Source organism: Uloborus diversus, chromosome 6, assembly GCF_026930045.1.
Source record: "Uloborus diversus isolate 005 chromosome 6, Udiv.v.3.1, whole genome shotgun sequence".
NCBI classification, from domain to species: domain Eukaryota; kingdom Metazoa; phylum Arthropoda; class Arachnida; order Araneae; family Uloboridae; genus Uloborus; species Uloborus diversus.
The window spans coordinates 108,594,227-108,612,995 of record NC_072736.1 but is presented as its reverse complement, the minus strand read 5'-3'; the positions used below and the strand labels follow the sequence as shown (position 1 = coordinate 108,612,995).

General features: G+C 39.9%; 1 protein-coding gene across 2 annotated transcripts in view; it reads right to left on the bottom strand.

Annotated features, from left to right (window-relative positions):
* The window catches only part of LOC129224409 (SEC14-like protein 2), a 38,762-nt gene that overhangs the window by 9,359 nt on the left and 10,634 nt on the right, over window positions 1-18,769 (bottom strand). For both annotated transcript variants that reach the window (XM_054858857.1, XM_054858858.1), the window contains exons 10-12: window positions 15,937-16,023; window positions 15,094-15,200; window positions 692-1,004 (exon numbers count right to left, since the gene is read on the bottom strand). In XM_054858857.1, coding sequence (XP_054714832.1) covers window positions 692-1,004; window positions 15,094-15,200; window positions 15,937-16,023 — 507 coding nt within the window. The remainder of the gene's footprint in view (window positions 1-691; window positions 1,005-15,093; window positions 15,201-15,936; window positions 16,024-18,769) is intronic.

Genomic DNA, 18,769 nt, shown 5'->3' with positions numbered 1-18,769 from the left:
ATGTTGCAAACTGCGTCACTCCAAAGGGGATGTTATTAAAAATTATTGATTTTTTAAGGTCTTAAATCGGTAAGGGGGGCAGCCCCCCAACCCCCAATGTCCCCCCCGTAACACATTAGGAGCTATTTAATATTCATTGGGGGGGGGAGAAGAGAAAGGAACCCCTTAAAGAATCTAAACGCAATCTGTAGTTTTAACAGTGTAGATTTATTTCAATCTGATTAGATTTAGTATAAATTTTAATCTGACGAAATTTAATCTGATTACTTTAGTTGACTAAATCAATCTGATTAAATTAGTTTGATTAAATTCAATCTGATTAATTTAATCTGAACTAAATCAATCTGAACTAAATTAGTTTTTTTAGTCAACTAACAAGTTAGTTTAAACTAACGTTAATCTTCGTCTGCAATTGAATTAAATTTTTAAAATATTAGTCTGAACTAAATGGGAGTCAGATTACTTTAGTCGATAGAGGATTTAGTTGATTAATGCTCAACACTGATATATATATATATATATATATATATTTTTTTTTTTTTTTTTGCCATCTGTAAATCACAATGAAAATATACTTTGCTTCAGATTTTTTTTCTGGATAAGGGAGTAGTTCGTAAATTCATAAATGTTTATAAAACGCCGATTCGTAAAATCGAGCATCTACTACACAGGTACAACAAAATATACTCACACGTTCCTTCCTTTTCGCATTTGTACACACCACTCTCTGCATATTCATCCGTGTCTATCCTCAGAATCGGGACAATTTCAACCATCTTTTCTTCCCCGGAAGACATATCTCGGAAAAACAGTCCAAACCCGATGTCCCTGCTCTTCGTCTCGAACTCCCACTCCAGGAGGGACTGACTTTCCTTCACTTCAATTGATTCTTCGTGGAAAGAAGCCCGGGATAATGTGATCTGCTTCACTCCAGGCATTTTCGACAATGGTCTTTTGCTTTTATGCTTGTAATATTTCTCCGGAATGGAGCCTCTGCTTTTGATCTGAAAAGATGTACGTGGAGTCAGTTTTAAAATAAAATAAGAAGTATAAGTGTTGAAAAGCTAGTGAAATATATATCTGTTTTCTCGCGAAAAACAAGTATTTTAGAACTTATTTATATCAACAGGTTGTTGTTGTTGTTGTGTACCAGCTAGACTGGCAATTTGGGGTGGGCTGCTTCACTTTTTCAACTGTACCATGATTTGGTGTGAAGTCCGACTTCTACAGTACACACATGCCATAAAGACCCGTTTGTAGGGTAGGCAACCATTCACAGCACAACAACAAGAGAGAACAAGGACAGGAGAGAGAAAGTACGTTCATGGCCGAGCCAGGATTCGAACCCGGACATTGCTGTCGCAGTCAGACTTCTCTGACCACTAGACAAGGCAGGCGACATGTCAACAGGTAATAAAGCAATTTTAATGTTTCAAGGTTATGACGTACTATGACCATGCTACAAATCTTCAGAGATTTTTTGAGCGTTAATACCCTTTTTAGAATACTTTGGAGCACACTTTTCACAACATTTTTCTGGTTCAGCACACTTTTTAAACTTTTTAAAACGCATTTGATAACATTTTTTGAACACTGACACATGTCACTTCTTTTATAACACTTTAAGCACGCTCCTTAGGAAATACCAGCGACTTTTGCCGTTAATTTTACAGCAATTTCATGGGGCAGCTGTCAACCACCGAATAGCAATGGATTAGTCTTGAACCAGAGAAGGCAGTTCTTTTTTATGGCATTCGCGACACCAGCCGGCAACAAATCACTACATTTTTTTTTTTTTTTACTGTCAGGGCAAATTAAAACCCTTTGATAAGGACAGGCCGACTTATCCAACGTTTTGGTTCCAAGACACCTGTGGGTCCAACCTTGATTCAAGTATTTATAAATACGCTATAATATTCTCTGGTTGCTATGTCGTAAAAAAATGATGATGAGTTGAGTAAAATGTCACCTTAAGGTAAATCTAGAGACTTAACTTAGTTTACAAATTCAACGAAAGTGTATCGGGAAATTTTTACTGTAACGAACCTTATTTTCACACCTTATTTATTTTTAATTTGTTTTAATTAAATCTTCGTCATTCACAGGATAAAATAATCAAGCATCAGTCCGTCAACACATCTAAAACTTGGACACCAGTTCTCTGCTACGAGGCTTTTGTACAACTATAATTTCCCCCGACGAATTTGGAACCAAAATGTCGGATAAGTCAGCTCCCCTTATATAGGGCAAATCTAACCCGGAAGCATTTTTAAGGCTACGCAAGTCCTAATTAAAGCATCACGACGCTGCCAGATTAGGTCTTTCTCAACTATAGTAAGTATTATATTAAGAGATTTTATTGAAGTAAATGTTGAAATAATATTTGCTCAAAAAAAAAAAAAAAAACTCTAATTTGAATTCCGAAACTTTGAATTCAAATTATGTTTTTCGCAATCACGAGTTGCGACAAGACTCTACTGGTTAGAGTTATTGTTTCTAGAAATGGCTCCCCCGCCCAAGCATGTCCCTCCTCCTGGGTGCTTACGTGTATATAGTTGTGTGTGTGTGTGTGTGTAGGCTTACGTGTGTGCACGTAGCGGCGTGTCTATGTGTGTAAAGGCGTGCGCGCGTAGGCGACTGTGTATGAACATGCGTGTGTAGGACATGGACGCCCCCGCTCAGCAAAAGTGGATTCCGGGGGACAGTGCTCAGGACCAGTCGCGCCGCCGCCGGTGGACGGTGGTGCTGCAGGCCTGGTCCAAGCTGAAAAAGGAACCGGAACATCAAGGACTGCCAAGTGAGAACAATAAGCAATCGTGATTGCTCAAAAAAAAAAAAAAAAACTCTAATTTGAATTCCGAAACTTTGAATTCAAATTATGTTTTTCGCAATCACGAGTTGCGACAAGACTCTACTGGTTAGAGTTATTGTTTATAGAAATGGCTCCCCCGCCCAAGCATGTCCCTCCTCCTGGGTGCTTACGTGTATATAGTTGTGTGTGTGTGTGTGTGTGTGTAGGCTTACGTGTGTGCACGTAGCGGCGTGTCTATGTGTGTAAAGGCGTGCGCGCGTAGGCGACTGTGTATGAACATGCGTGTGTAGGACATGGACGCCCCCGCTCAGCAAAAGTGGATTCCGGGGGACAGTGCTCAGGACCAGTCGCGCCGCCGCCGGTGGACGGTGGTGCTGCAGGCCTGGTCCAAGCTGAAAAAGGAACCGGAACATCAAGGACTGCCAAGTGAGAACAATAAGCAATCGTGATTGCTCAAAAAAAAAAAAAAATTAACTCTAATTTGAATTCCGAAACTTTGAATTCAAATTATGTTTTTCGCAATCACGAGTTGCGACAAGACTCTACTGGTTAGAGTTATTGTTTATAAAAATGGCTCCCCCGCCCAAGCATGTCCCTCCTCCTGGGTGCTTACGTGTATATAGTTGTGTGTGTGTGTGTGTGTGTAGGCTTACGTGTGTACACGTAGCGGCGTGTCTATGTGTGTAAAGGCGTGCGCGCGTAGGGGAGTGTATATGACCATGCGTGTGTAGGACATGGACGCCCCCGCTCAGCAAAAGTGGATTCCGGGGGACAGTGCTCAGGACCAGTCGCGCCGCCGCCGGTGGACGGTGGTGCTGCAGGCCTGGTCCAAGCTGAAAAAGGAACCGGAACATCAAGGACTGCCAAGTGAGAACAATAAGCAATCGTGATTGCTCAAAAAAAAAAAAAAAAAAAAAAAAAAAAAAAAAAAAAACTCTAATTTGAATTCCGAAACTTTGAATTCAAATTATGTTTTTCGCAATCACGAGTTGCGACAAGACTCTACTGGTTAGAGTTATTGTTTATAGAAATGGCTCCCCCGCCCAAGCATGTCCCTCCTCCTGGGTGGTTACGTGTATATAGTTGTGTGTGTGTGTGTGTGTAGGCTTACGTGTGTACACGTAGCGGCGTGTCTATGTGTGTAAAGGCGTGCGCGCGTAGGGGAGTGTATATGACCATGCGTGTGTAGGATATGGACGCCCCCGCTCAGCAAAAGTGGATTCCGGGGGACAGTGCTCAGGACCAGTCGCGCCGCCGCCGGTGGACGGTGGTGCTGCAGGCCTGGTCCAAACTGAAAAAGGAACAGGAACATCAAGGACTGCCAAGTGAGAACAATAAGCAATCGTGATTGCTCAAAAAAAAAAAAAAAACTCTAATTTGAATTCCGAAACTTTGAATTCAAATTATGTTTTTCGCAATCACGAGTTGCGACAAGACTCTACTGGTTAGAGTTATTGTTTATAGAAATGGCTCCCCCGCCCAAGCATGTCCCTCCTCCTGGGTGCTTACGTGTATATAGTTGTGTGTGTGTGTGTGTGTGTAGGCTTACGTGTGTACACGTAGCGGCGTGTCTATGTGTGTAAAGGCGTGCGCGCGTAGGGGAGTGTATATGACCATGCGTGTGTAGGACATGGACGCCCCCGCTCAGCAAAAGTGGATTCCGGGGGACAGTGCTCAGGACCAGTCGCGCCGCCGCCGGTGGACGGTGGTGCTGCAGGCCTGGTCCAAGCTGAAAAAGGAACCGGAACATCAAGGACTGCCAAGTGAGAACAATAAGCAATCGTGATTGCTCAAAAAAAAAAAAAAAAAAAAAAATTAACTCTAATTTGAATTCCGAAACTTTGAATTCAAATTATGTTTTTCGCAATCACGAGTTGCGACAAGACTCTACTGGTTAGAGTTATTGTTTATAGAAATGGCTCCCCCGCCCAAGCATGTCCCTCCTCCTGGGTGCTTACGTGTATATAGTTGTGTGTGTGTGTGTGTGTGTGTGTGTGTGTGTAGGCTTACGTGTGTGCACGTAGCGGCGTGTCTATGTGTGTAAAGGCGTGCGCGCGTAGGCGACTGTGTATGAACATGCGTGTGTAGGACATGGACGCCCCCGCTCAGCAAAAGTGGATTCCGGGGGACAGTGCTCAGGACCAGCCGCGCCGCCGCCGGTGGACGGTGGTGCTGCAGGCCTGGTCCAAGCTGAAAAAGGAACCGGAACATCAAGGACTGCCAAGTGAGAACAATAAGCAATCGTGATTGCTCAAAAAAAAAAAAAAAAAAAAAAAAAATTAACTCTAATTTGAATTCCGAAACTTTGAATTCAAATTATGTTTTTCGCAATCACGAGTTGCGACAAGACTCTACTGGTTAGAGTTATTGTTTATAGAAATGGCTCCCCCGCCCAAGCATGTCCCTCCTCCTGGGTGCTTACGTGTATATAGTTGTGTGTGTGTGTGTGTAGGCTTACGTGTGTACACGTAGCGGCGTGTCTATGTGTGTAAAGGCGTGCGCGCGTAGGCGACTGTGTATGAACATGCGTGTGTAGGACATGGACGCCCCCGCTCAGCAAAAGTGGATTCCGGGGGACAGTGCTCAGGACCAGTCGCGCCGCCGCCGGTGGACGGTGGTGCTGCAGGCCTGGTCCAAGCTGAAAAAGGAACCGGAACATCAAGGACTGCCAAGTGAGAACAATAAGCAATCGTGATTGCTCAAAAAAAAAAAAAAAAAAAAAAAAACTCTAATTTGAATTCCGAAACTTTGAATTCAAATTATGATTTTCGCAATCACGAGTTGCGACAAGACTCTACTGGTTAGAGTTATTGTTTATAGAAATGGCTCCCCCGCCCAAGCATGTCCCTCCTCCTGGGTGCTTACGTGTATATAGTTGTGTGTGTGTGTGTGTGTGTAGGTTTACGTGTGTACACGTAGCGGCGTGTCTATGTGTGTAAAGGCGTGCGCGCGTAGGGGAGTGTATATGACCATGCGTGTGTAGGACATGGACGCCCCCGCTCAGCAAAAGTGGATTCCGGGGGACAGTGCTCAGGACCAGTCGCGCCGCCGCCGGTGGACGGTGGTGCTGCAGGCCTGGTCCAAGCTGAAAAAGGAACCGGAACATCAAGGACTGCCAAGTGAGAACAATAAGCAATCGTGATTGCTCAAAAAAAAAAAAAAAACTCTAATTTGAATTCCGAAACTTTGAATTCAAATTATGTTTTTCGCAATCACGAGTTGCGACAAGACTCTACTGGTTAGAGTTATTGTTTATAGAAATGGCTCCCCCGCCCAAGCATGTCCCTCCTCCTGGGTGCTTACGTGTATATAGTTGTGTGTGTGTGTGTGTGTGTAGGCTTACGTGTGTACACGTAGCGGCGTGTCTATGTGTGTAAAGGCGTGCGCGCGTAGGGGAGTGTATATGACCATGCGTGTGTAGGACATGGACGCCCCCGCTCAGCAAAAGTGGATTCCGGGGGACAGTGCTCAGGACCAGTCGCGCCGCCGCCGGTGGACGGTGGTGCTGCAGGCCTGGTCCAAGCTGAAAAAGGAACCGGAACATCAAGGACTGCCAAGTGAGAACAATAAGCAATCGTGATTGCTCAAAAAAAAAAAAAAAAAAAAATTAACTCTAATTTGAATTCCGAAACTTTGAATTCAAATTATGTTTTTCGCAATCACGAGTTGCGACAAGACTCTACTGGTTAGAGTTATTGTTTATAGAAATGGCTCCCCCGCCCAAGCATGTCCTTCCTCCTGGGTGCTTACGTGTATATAGTTGTGTGTGTGTGTGTGTGTGTAGGCTTACGTGTGTGCACGTAGCGGCGTGTCTATGTGTGTAAAGGCGTGCGCGCGTAGGCGACTGTGTATGAACATGCGTGTGTAGGACATGGACGCCCCCGCTCAGCAAAAGTGGATTCCGGGGGACAGTGCTCAGGACCAGCCGCGCCGCCGCCGGTGGACGGTGGTGCTGCAGGCCTGGTCCAAGCTGAAAAAGGAACCGGAACATCAAGGACTGCCAAGTGAGAACAATAAGCAATCGTGATTGCTCAAAAAAAAAAAAAAAAAAAAAAATTAACTCTAATTTGAATTCCGAAACTTTGAATTCAAATTATGTTTTTCGCAATCACGAGTTGCGACAAGACTCTACTGGTTAGAGTTATTGTTTATAGAAATGGCTCCCCCGCCCAAGCATGTCCCTCCTCCTGGGTGCTTACGTGTATATAGTTGTGTGTGTGTGTGTGTGTGTAGGCTTACGTGTGTACACGTAGCGGCGTGTCTATGTGTGTAAAGGCGTGCGCGCGTAGGGGAGTGTATATGACCATGCGTGTGTAGGACATGGACGCCCCCGCTCAGCAAAAGTGGATTCCGGGGGACAGTGCTCAGGACCAGCCGCGCCGCCGCCGGTGGACGGTGGTGCTGCAGGCCTGGTCCAAGCTGAAAAAGGAACCGGAACATCAAGGACTGCCAAGTGAGAACAATAAGCAATCGTGATTGCTCAAAAAAAAAAAAAAAAAAAAAAACTCTAATTTGAATTCCGAAACTTTGAATTCAAATTATGTTTTTCGCAATCACGAGTTGCGACAAGACTCTACTGGTTAGAGTTATTGTTTATAGAAATGGCTCCCCCGCCCAAGCATGTCCCTCCTCCTGGGTGCTTACGTGTATATAGTTGTGTGTGTGTGTGTGTGTGTGTGTGTGTAGGCTTACGTGTGTACACGTAGCGGCGTGTCTATGTGTGTAAAGGCGTGCGCGCGTAGGGGAGTGTATATGACCATGCGTGTGTAGGACATGGACGCCCCCGCTCAGCAAAAGTGGATTCCGGGGGACAGTGCTCAGGACCAGTCGCGCCGCCGCCGGTGAACGGTGGTGCTGCAGGCCTGGTCCAAGCTGAAAAAGGAACCGGAACATCAAGGACTGCCAAGTGAGAACAATAAGCAATCGTGATTGCTCAAAAAAAAAAAAAAAATATAAAAAAAAAAAAAAAATTAACTCTAATTTGAATTCCGAAACTTTGAATTCAAATTATGTTTTTCGCAATCACGAGTTGCGACAAGACTCTACTGGTTAGAGTTATTGTTTATAGAAATGGCTCCCCCGCCCAAGCATGTCCCTCCTCCTGGGTGCTTACGTGTATATAGTTGTGTGTGTGTGTGTGTGTGTAGGCTTACGTGTGTACACGTAGCGGCGTGTCTATGTGTGTAAAGGCGTGCGCGCGTAGGCGACTGTGTATGAACATGCGTGTGTAGGACATGGACGCCCCCGCTCAGGAAAAGTGGATTCCGGGGGACAGTGCTCAGGACCAGTCGCGCCGCCGCCGGTGGACGGTGGTGCTGCAGGCCTGGTCCAAGCTGAAAAAGGAACCGGAACATCAAGGACTGCCAAGTGAGAACAATAAGCAATCGTGATTGCTCAAAAAAAAAAAAAAAAAAAAAAAAAAAATTAACTCTAATTTGAATTCCGAAACTTTGAATTCAAATTATGTTTTTCGCAATCACGAGTTGCGACAAGACTCTACTGGTTAGAGTTATTGTTTATAGAAATGGCTCCCCCGCCCAAGCATGTCCCTCCTCCTGGGTGCTTACGTGTATATAGTTGTGTGTGTGTGTGTGTGTGTAGGCTTACGTGTGTACACGTAGCGGCGTGTCTATGTGTGTAAAGGCGTGCGCGCGTAGGGGAGTGTATATGACCATGCGTGTGTAGGACATGGACGCCCCCGCTCAGCAAAAGTGGATTCCGGGGGACAGTGCTCAGGACCAGTCGCGCCGCCGCCGGTGGACGGTGGTGCTGCAGGCCTGGTCAAGCTGAAAAAGGAACCGGAACATCAAGGACTGCCAAGTGAGAACAATAAGCAATCGTGATTGCTCAAAAAAAAAAAAAAAAAAAATTAACTCTAATTTGAATTCCGAAACTTTGAATTCAAATTATGTTTTTCGCAATCACGAGTTGCGACAAGACTCTACTGGTTAGAGTTATTGTTTATAGAAATGGCTCCCCCGCCCAAGCATGTCCCTCCTCCTGGGTGCTTACGTGTATATAGTTGTGTGTGTGTGTGTGTGTAGGCTTACGTGTGTGCACGTAGCGGCGTGTCTATGTGTGTAAAGGCGTGCGCGCGTAGGCGACTGTGTATGAACATGCGTGTGTAGGACATGGACGCCCCCGCTCAGCAAAAGTGGATTCCGGGGGACAGTGCTCAGGACCAGCCGCGCCGCCGCCGGTGGACGGTGGTGCTGCAGGCCTGGTCCAAGCTGAAAAAGGAACCGGAACATCAAGGACTGCCAAGTGAGAACAATAAGCAATCGTGATTGCTCAAAAAAAAAAAAAAAAAAAAAAAAATTAACTCTAATTTGAATTCCGAAACTTTGAATTCAAATTATGTTTTTCGCAATCACGAGTTGCGACAAGACTCTACTGGTTAGAGTTATTGTTTATAGAAATGGCTCCCCCGCCCAAGCATGTCCCTCCTCCTGGGTGCTTACGTGTATATAGTTGTGTGTGTGTGTGTGTGTGTAGGCTTACGTGTGTACACGTAGCGGCGTGTCTATGTGTGTAAAGGCGTGCGCGCGTAGGGGAGTGTATATGACCATGCGTGTGTAGGACATGGACGCCCCCGCTCAGCAAAAGTGGATTCCGGGGGACAGTGCTCAGGACCAGTCGCGCCGCCGCCGGTGGACGGTGGTGCTGCAGGCCTGGTCCAAGCTGAAAAAGGAACCGGAACATCAAGGACTGCCAAGTGAGAACAATAAGCAATCGTGATTGCTCAAAAAAAAAAAAAAAAAAAAAAAAACTCTAATTTGAATTCCGAAACTTTGAATTCAAATTATGTTTTTCGCAATCACGAGTTGCGACAAGACTCTACTGGTTAGAGTTATTGTTTATAGAAATGGCTCCCCCGCCCAAGCATGTCCCTCCTCCTGGGTGGTTACGTGTGTATAGTTGTGTGTGTAGGCTTACGTGTGTGCACGTAGGCGTGTGTATGTGTGTAAAGGCGTGCGCGCGTAGGGGAGTGTGTATGAGCATGCGTGTGTAGGACATAGACGCCACCGCTCAGCAAAAGTGGATTCCGGGGGACAGTGCTCAGGACCAGCCGCGACGCCGCCGCACAGTGGGGCCGAATGGCCAAAAAGTGGAAAAAATTCAATATCTCGAGAACGGGTTAACATAGAAAGCTGGGGCCGGTCTCATTCAAAAAAGAACAAAAAAAATACATCAAGTTCAACTGTTTTTATTGCCATTTTGAAGTTAATTAAATAACTAATTAGGAAATGAAAGAGTATTGGAAATGTAATTTTTTTCTTTTAAATTTCCGAAACATGTTGTACTTATAAAAACAAGTTGCAACAAGTATTTTGAGCATATATTTAAATTAAATATTGCTTAAAATGATTCCCTCAAGGAAACTCAAAGACCTGGAGAGTTTTAAAAATAATAAAGCTTGAGATTCTTAGTCAATAGTTGCTTAAATTGAAAGAATACATACCAATTCAAATTCTAGGAAATTAGATTAACAGTTCCTTAGCTGCCTCACTGATTTCCAGATGCTTTTTCTTTGGTTCGGGTCTCATGTTCGTGATAAAAGGTTCCGAAGTAGCTTGTGGAACACGTCTTCGTTGGTGGATATACGAGACATTTTCCGCGAGTTGGTGATCCTGAATGCCTTGTAATCTTTATTCCTACTTTCTTGTGCCTCTTCCGACAATATTTCGACTGGAAAAATTGACTTCTGCACTATTTCAGCACCGTGTAACAAAATTTTATGTACTGTGGATGGCATGTAGTACCATGAATACTTCTCAATGGCAAGCTCTGCTGTTTCTTTTGAAAATAGTCGGAATTTCACTGGGTCAATCATTGCATTGTTGTTTATGACTTCCAGAATGGTAGCGATCCGATGGATTTGAATTTCGTCGACTCCCGTTATTGCACTTGTGACCTTGCACTCATTGAAAAAACGTCTGGCTGTGTTGCCATTATTTGAAGATCCGCAACCCTGCTCAACAAAGTCCACTTTGATGCCGACTTTCTCAAGAAACTCTTGTTGAATACGTTTCTTTTCGTTTTCGTACATGTCTCTTGTATCTTTTGTAGTCCTCCATTTTTCGAATTTTTTGTTGAATGCAATGTGAAGGATGTATTCCATACACTTGATTCTGGCGTGTAATGGAGAGATACCGAATTCGAGAGCATTTACATTAAGAGGTTTCTGTTGGATTTTTGCTAGGTCGTTCATTTCCGAAGGTAAAGCATTGCATATGTAGCAGGCACTTGCAGACTTTGTATTTGTGATGGCTTGAGTTACTTCGCCGTCCAACATTGTCATCACCAACGTGTGTCGAATACGGATGATATTAATGCCGATCACAACTTGGGTAATTTCCAACTTCTCTATTTCTTCTTCAAACCTTTTTTTTCATCTCGTGCCAAATCAAGTGTCTCTTTCTGGAAGCTGTACTCAAGGGCCTGCAATGTCTTGTTGAAGAAGGTCGGCCGTTTTCCCAAATCGATCCATTTTGATCAACATCCATTGGAATTGTGAGCTTCAGAGGAACTATGGACGTCATGAATAAATTCGAGTCACTTATTTCGTTATTGCTGATTGAATATTTTGTGCAAATTCACTTTGTCCTGAGGCATCGTCGAATCCCCATTTCGTCGTCAATATTAATTCATGTTCATTTAATTTTTCTAGTTATTCTAGGGGTTTTGTTTCCAGAATTCGTTTAGCTGTATGGTCAAGCAAATTCTATAAAGGGACAGCTGCAGATGTTTCATTAATTAACATATTATCAGGGTAGCATTATTTCTTTGAGATGATTAATTTTTTATAACTTGGAGATACATGGCATCCAAGGTCTTTTAGTGTTTGTCGAATCACCTCGTACTGATATTTTGTCAGATTGGCTTGGAGAAATATTGCTAATGCTTGATCGGCTGACAAAGCTTTGGTTTTATCGTGCTTTTCATTTGTCGCAGCCGTGTTAATCAAGCTTTGTTGGTATGATGCTTGAAGTTTACGTATTTTATTCTTTTTGCTTCATTCACCAGAATCATCAGTCTTTACTTGGTCTCCCAACACATCCTGTAGATTCCTGCTCCGGTATGTTGAAAACGTATTCATTTTCCATCCACTCGCTGAACATTTTTTTGAACCTCTCCCAGTCTCGATTTACTTTATCTTTTTTCTTTAAATTAAAATGAGGCAAGAAACTCTTGCTAAGAGCTGTCAACATTAAACAAATGTTTCCTTCGTCAAGTTCAGGGTGATTTTGTCGAAGGAATACGTCGAAATTTGTACCATTCTACAAGCACTCACACAAATCACGGTATTTAACTTTGATAGAGCTCATGGCTAGACAACGTTAGCAACTAGACTGAACTCAAATAAAAAAGGTTTTGACGTGGGGAAATGTTTTGTCTGAGACAATTCTATTAACAAAATAGTGCAACAAACAGATACGTACTCTAACCCTTTCCTTTCTTTTCTGTGTTATGATCGGATAGGCAGATAAAGGCAGGTGATTTGTGTTCTAATGTTTACTTAAGCACCCCTAGTTTGATAAATAACCTTCCCCATCGCGGAGGAAGCCGGCGCTTTTTTTGTTACCTTAGCTGTTCTCAATGCTAATTTAAAATTTGTAACTTATAACATTGTAAAGCGCTCTAATATGTTTTTGCACTGTTTGACTGATGAGTGGTTTAATTGACCATCGTAGAACAGGGGAAAAAATTGATTATTTTTTTCTAACTTTTTAACACTTTTTTATCACCCATCTTGAGTAGGGTGGAATTTGGTCAAACTTACATAATTCTGACTTCGAGCCTATATTAATGGGAATACCCTCGATACAGCGGAAAGAATCATGCCGTTCCTATATCCTGTATCTTATATAGTGTGAGAATCATACACCAGATAATCGAAATAAGCGCTTTCGAAAATCGAATTTTTTCCACTCTGGCACCACTGTGCGCCGGTGGACGGTCGTGCTGCAGGCCTGGTCCAAGCTGAAAAAGGAACCGGAACATCAAGGACTGTCAAGTGAGAACAATAAGCAATCGTGATTGCTCAAAAAAAAGCGAAGATTTCACAAGTGTGTCCAAATGTGTCCAATCTGTTTTCGAATGCATTCCCAAGTTTAAATTAACGAATGTCCTGAGCGGGACACATTTGGAGCATATTTCAGTGCTTCTTTTTAACGGAGCACATTCGGAACACACTTAATAGTGTACATTCAGGCAACTGCAACGTTATTTCTGAATTAAAGTGGTCCAAACGTGTTTCCAATGTGCGCAGGAAATTTGCAGTTTAGTACTTCATATTAAAATTAATATTAAAAAAGAAAAGGGGCTACAAACTGGATAAAAAATGGCACGTTAAGAAAATTGATTGAAACGTTTAATAAAAGATATTTTTGAAACAGAAAGCTGTGTACTTCCAAACATATAATTTTTCAGTAATAGCTTAGTCCTTTCCTGGTTTCATAAGATAGCTTCTAAACCAAATATGACCGAAGAAAGGGCAGAACTGCGAGCAAATAGTGAACAACTTATTTGCCGGCAATCCTACTACATCCAGAATTTGGCTTTCGCCCTCGTTTAGGGCTCAGTCAATCTGGCAGGGTCGTAATAGAGCCCCTTGAAAAGGACAGGCTGACTCTTCCGACATTTTGGTTCCAAGACAAAATTGGATCCAACCTCGTTTCTAGTATTTATAAATACGTTATAATATTCGCTGGTTGCTATGTCGTAAAACAATTAATGAAAAGTTGAGTAAAATATCACTTAAAGTGAATATAGAAATATAACTTAGTTCACAAGTTCAACAAAAATGCATCAGGAAATGCTTACTGCAATAAACGTCATTTTCACACCTTATTTGTGTTTAATTTGTATTAATTAAATCGTCTGCATCTACAGAATAAAATAATCAAACATCAATCAGGTAACACATCTAAAGCTTGGACACCAGTTTTATGCAATTTGTACAAAGACTATTTTTTTCGCCCGACAATTTTGGAACCAAAATGTCGGATAAGTCAGCTCCCCTTATGTAGGAATCTTAGGTCGTAGCTGAGCTGAAGAGGAAAAACTTAATTAAAAAGCTGAGTATATCTTCGTACTGGTAGATAAAAATGTTTTTCACAACAGTGAGAAATCTGCAGTCATCAAAATTGTAGCGATTCAAGAAACGTTTTGCAATTGTACTTGTTTTCCAAAGGAAACTCAGGGATGTCCGCCCCCCTAAATATCGCAAAGACGCCCCAAAAGTAAGCCCCTCTCAAGAAAGAGAAAAACACCCCTAAAAAAACCCCTTCTAAAAATTTTAATGGCGCAGTCTGCGCCATGACCCCTCCCCTCTCTAGATGGGTAACCCTGGGAAACTGGTGAAAACCCGTGAAATCTTAGAACGTTGTTTTAAAATAATCTGCGACGTTTTTGAATTTTCTTACAGTGAAGTGAAGGAAAAATTGGTGCACTATTGCCCCCCCCCCTCTAAAAAAAGAAAACCTTTTTTACTCTGTTTTTGCTAATTCTTATGTAAAATATTCCCCGGAATCCAAACATGGCCACCGTTGCTCAAAATATCCGCCATTTTTAGAGGATAATTCCCTCCTACTTTTTCAGTTTTCAAGGGAGGTTTCGGGGTCATTATTTTGATATGGAGGGAAAGGGAGCATTATATTAATTATTAACATTCTTCTGAGGGGCTAATGAGTTAAGAAGAACAAAAGCATGAACATTCGTAGCAAGAAGGAAGGCTTAGAGCCCCCAAACATTATTTTCCCCAAAAATATTTTGTATGACCAAACAAAACCAAACTATGTGTTTGGTGTAAAACCAAACTATGGGCATCACTCCTATGATCAGCGTCATACCGGAAGGATAAAAATCCTCGTCGTAAAAATTAAGGAAAAATAAAGAAGTGGAGTGTCTCCTTAAATCTCTCTTCTCGTTGTAAATTTTCATTTTTTGAACTTTTTACCTGTCTATTCCTTCAGAAGAATGTTAACGGTTAACATAATGCTTCCTTTCCCTCCAAATCATATTGATGTCAATAAAACTCTAAAACTGAAAACAATGGGGGTGGGGGAGTTATCCTTCCCCCAAAATAGTAGGTGCTGTGAGTAAACGAGAGCCATATTTGAATTCAGGGGATCATTTTACATAAGAATCGGCAAAAATGGTGTCAGAAGCATTTCTAAAGTTTTTTTTTTCTTTTTTTTGCCCTGCTTTGCAATTGGTAAACCTTGATCTATAAATCAATTCATAAATCGCTTTGAAAATCTGAGGAAGGCGCTTACCAATGTTTCACATAATGGATTTCCATCAGGATCCGTTTTAGTTCCTCCCAAAAAAGCTGGAAGTACTTCAGCATCTATGTCTTTCAACAAAACATCTTTCCAATCATCTGAAAAATTAGTAAGCATTTATTGAGACCTTCTAATGTTTTTATTTGCATTCACTGCATAATTTTCGATTCTACAACTATTTTACTACTGTATTTCACAAATATGATCCATTTGAATTGAGCATTTTGTTCAGACTGAAAAGTGATTATAAATCTCCATAAAAGAAAATTTCATCAACAAATCAGGATTTTTCAGTGAAATTGACCCTTTATTTCAGGTACAGAATTTCAAATATTTTTTTTTGTATACACTAATAAATTTGCCTATCCCTATGTAGCTAAAACCAATACACATACCTGAATCGATTTTAACGAAGTCCATGACTAACGACCAAATGCATTTAATCAAAAAATTGGCATTAGTGAGCATACGTAAAGGCAAAAAAGTAGGGGAGGTAGGCAAAAAGTGGGTACGTTAAACTTTGATGGTAAAAAAAAGTTTATGTTTACATATGAGGCAGTGAGAAGAAACGGGATGTATAAGTGGACATTTTCAAGTTTTGAGTAAAACGCGTTTAAAGATAACGTCCTAGGTAGAGTTTCATTGAATTTTTTTTCTAAATCATGCTATACAGCAGCACCTACCAGGGCTACTAGTACTATCTCTTACCGCAAGACAGAAGAGAGGTTCCCCTTCTATTTGTACTAGATATCTACAAAGTTTTAATCTTGCCACTTACATCCCTTTACTTCTCATTGCCTTATATTATGTTATTTAGACATGCTTCTAGCTTACCTGCTCCGAAGAAATAAATGGCATTCAATGCCGATATTGGAAGAAATCTTTTGCAAATCGAAAATCCATGAATAAATAGTGCATTAGCTGAAACAAGGAATAGTGTTACATATATTCAGAGAACAAAAAGAAATTAATAAGTGCATAAAATTATTTCAAAACAATAGAAACTCAATAAATAACTAAATTAATCAGCTTTTTATCTGATTGTTATTTGATTTGAAGAGGCGAGAGAAAGGTATTTTTAGTTAGTAGTTTCGAAATTCTTGCTCTATTAGAATTTTTATGAAAAATGTATCTAATATTTTATACGTGTGAATTTAATGAGAAATATTTTTAAAATACTATTTGTTTTTTGAATTAACAAGATGAATTTAAAGTATGTTAGGCGAAATGTTTTCCTCAAATTCGTGTTGAGTTTACTTTTTAGTAACAACCTTGAAAGATTTATTAATAATTGTCCAATGATAAAGAAAAGGTCGTAAATAGTGTTACAGTCAATAAAGTGCTAAATTCATGTAAAATACTCACAAAAGTGTAATTTACTTTCAATTTTTATAATTCCAAAAAAATTTGAAAATTTAAAACTTAGTTGTCTTTATTTACCTAGTAGTAGGGGAGTGCGGGGCAAAGTGAAATGGTTAAGATGATTGAGTTTTTTTTTCAAAATGAACAAATCGGAAATTTGTTTTGAAAATTGCAGTACATAAAGAAGGAACATTGTATTTTATAATAAAACTTGAATTGAAACAGCTTATAAAAAAAAATGGCAGTAAATTTGAACTTAAAAAAAAGTGGACATTTTTTACTTTTTTTTCATGGGGCAAAGTGAAAAATAAAATATTTTTCTAATGAAATGTTTGCTGTTCGATTATAAAACATATTTTTGATCAAAAGAATCTGTAAATTAAAATCTGAATGAATAGATGAAAAGATAATGACACAATAAACGAGTATTTGAATGAATAACTCAATTAATACAAAAGAAAAATAAATGAGCGAATAAAAGAATAAATAAATAAGAATATAAATGAATGAATGAATAAATAAGTGAATTGCTAAATGAAGGAATTTAAATAAATTAATCAATAAATGAAAACGTAAGTAATTTATATTAAATGGTTAAGTTAGTAATTAAAACAAACTATTTCACTTTGCCCCATCCACTTTGCCCCGTATGTACTTGACTAATTGTACAATTTATTTGAAATACAAATAAACTTAATATTAACTAAACTAATACTGTATTGAATATTAAGAAGCCTCAATTAATATATAAAATGTTAAAAACAAAAACTTTATCATTTTATATTAACAAAAATAATTTTTGACTTACAACAAAATATTACAATATGAGTATCAATTTTTGAAAATTGCCAGCGTTACCAAATTCTTTAAACATTGGCGTTATTGTTTTCCTGACTGGAATAGATTACATATGGTACTACATAGTTAAAATAATACCAGATAGGTGGAGCTAAAAGCAGAGTAAACATTTTACCATTTCACTTTGCCCCATGGTCCCCATCATCTATTAAATGAAAATACCTAAACTGTGCACATCAAAAAACACATGGGAATGTGAAATTCACAAACAAATGTTTCCATTAATCTTCCACACTACAAGTAAAACTAGTTGAAGCCAGATGCTTCGTATTTGTAGGCCTGCTGGAGAGGAAAATGTAAGATCATCAGTTAAACTTCTATGCATCGACGGAGATGAAATCGATTTCATTTTTGATGAAAATCATTTAGTTAAGTGAACTTTTTTTGCAAATTTTTGGCAACGGTAAAAAAACAAATCCGAGGTGCTTTATTTTTCTATTCAAAAGAAAGAGCTGTGAACGATACTTATTAATAAAAATTATTTATTCTGATGCCTCAATTTTTCTCTCCCCCGCTTCCCCCCTACTTTTTTAAATGACTATATTTCTTAAAACCGAAAATCTGTCTTTGTATTTTTAAAAAGGCTTTATTTGTTTGTTTATTTACTTTTTACTTATTCGGATTCGAAATAGTAATTGGGGAAAATATTTTTTGTAATTTTGTTTCTCAATTTGTCTTTTGTGAAATTGTACGCTTAAACACTGGACGAAATACATACATTAAATGCGGTAAAAATAAACATTTTGGTCCTTAACTGTTGAAATTTATATAAAAATAAAAGCACAACTGATTTAAATTCTATATCATCAGATAGTTTTTTTTACATGGGAGAGTCGTATTTTTCTTTTTTGTCCCCCCCCCCCAAGCAATCAGCTTAAAATTTTTAAAAGGTTTTTGTTTTATGGTTTTTGCTCTACCATATTCCTCGCTTATTAAGAGAATATTGATCTGATGGTAGAAAATCCATGTCGGTATACAGGAAAATAGGCTCTTTTTGTTCTTGACGGAATTTCTTGTTCAACATTTTCAGAAAGTAGGCTTTTTTTTCGCACTGAATCATAACTGTTCCTTGGACTAAGGAACCCGTTTCTACAGATTTAATCGATATTTGTACAATTGTAAAAAGGTCTCTGAAACTTCAGTTTATCGCATAAAAGCAAAATTTATTTAAAATCAAATCTCACGTAACTTAAATGTTTAGTTGCTATATACATTCTTCAATCAATTTGAATCTAACTCGATTTGTCTGTTTAATCCCTTCAGTAGGAATTATGAAACACTTAGCCAAAAATGTTTTTATTTGGTGGACAGTGTATTATGGTAAAAAGTATCTTATAGACAAAATTTCAAGTTTGTTGGCGAATATTAAATCAATAATGATACGTCCAATATTCCGGTCACATATTTTTGTAGGTAAAGAAACGATGAAATGTCAAACAAACTTCAT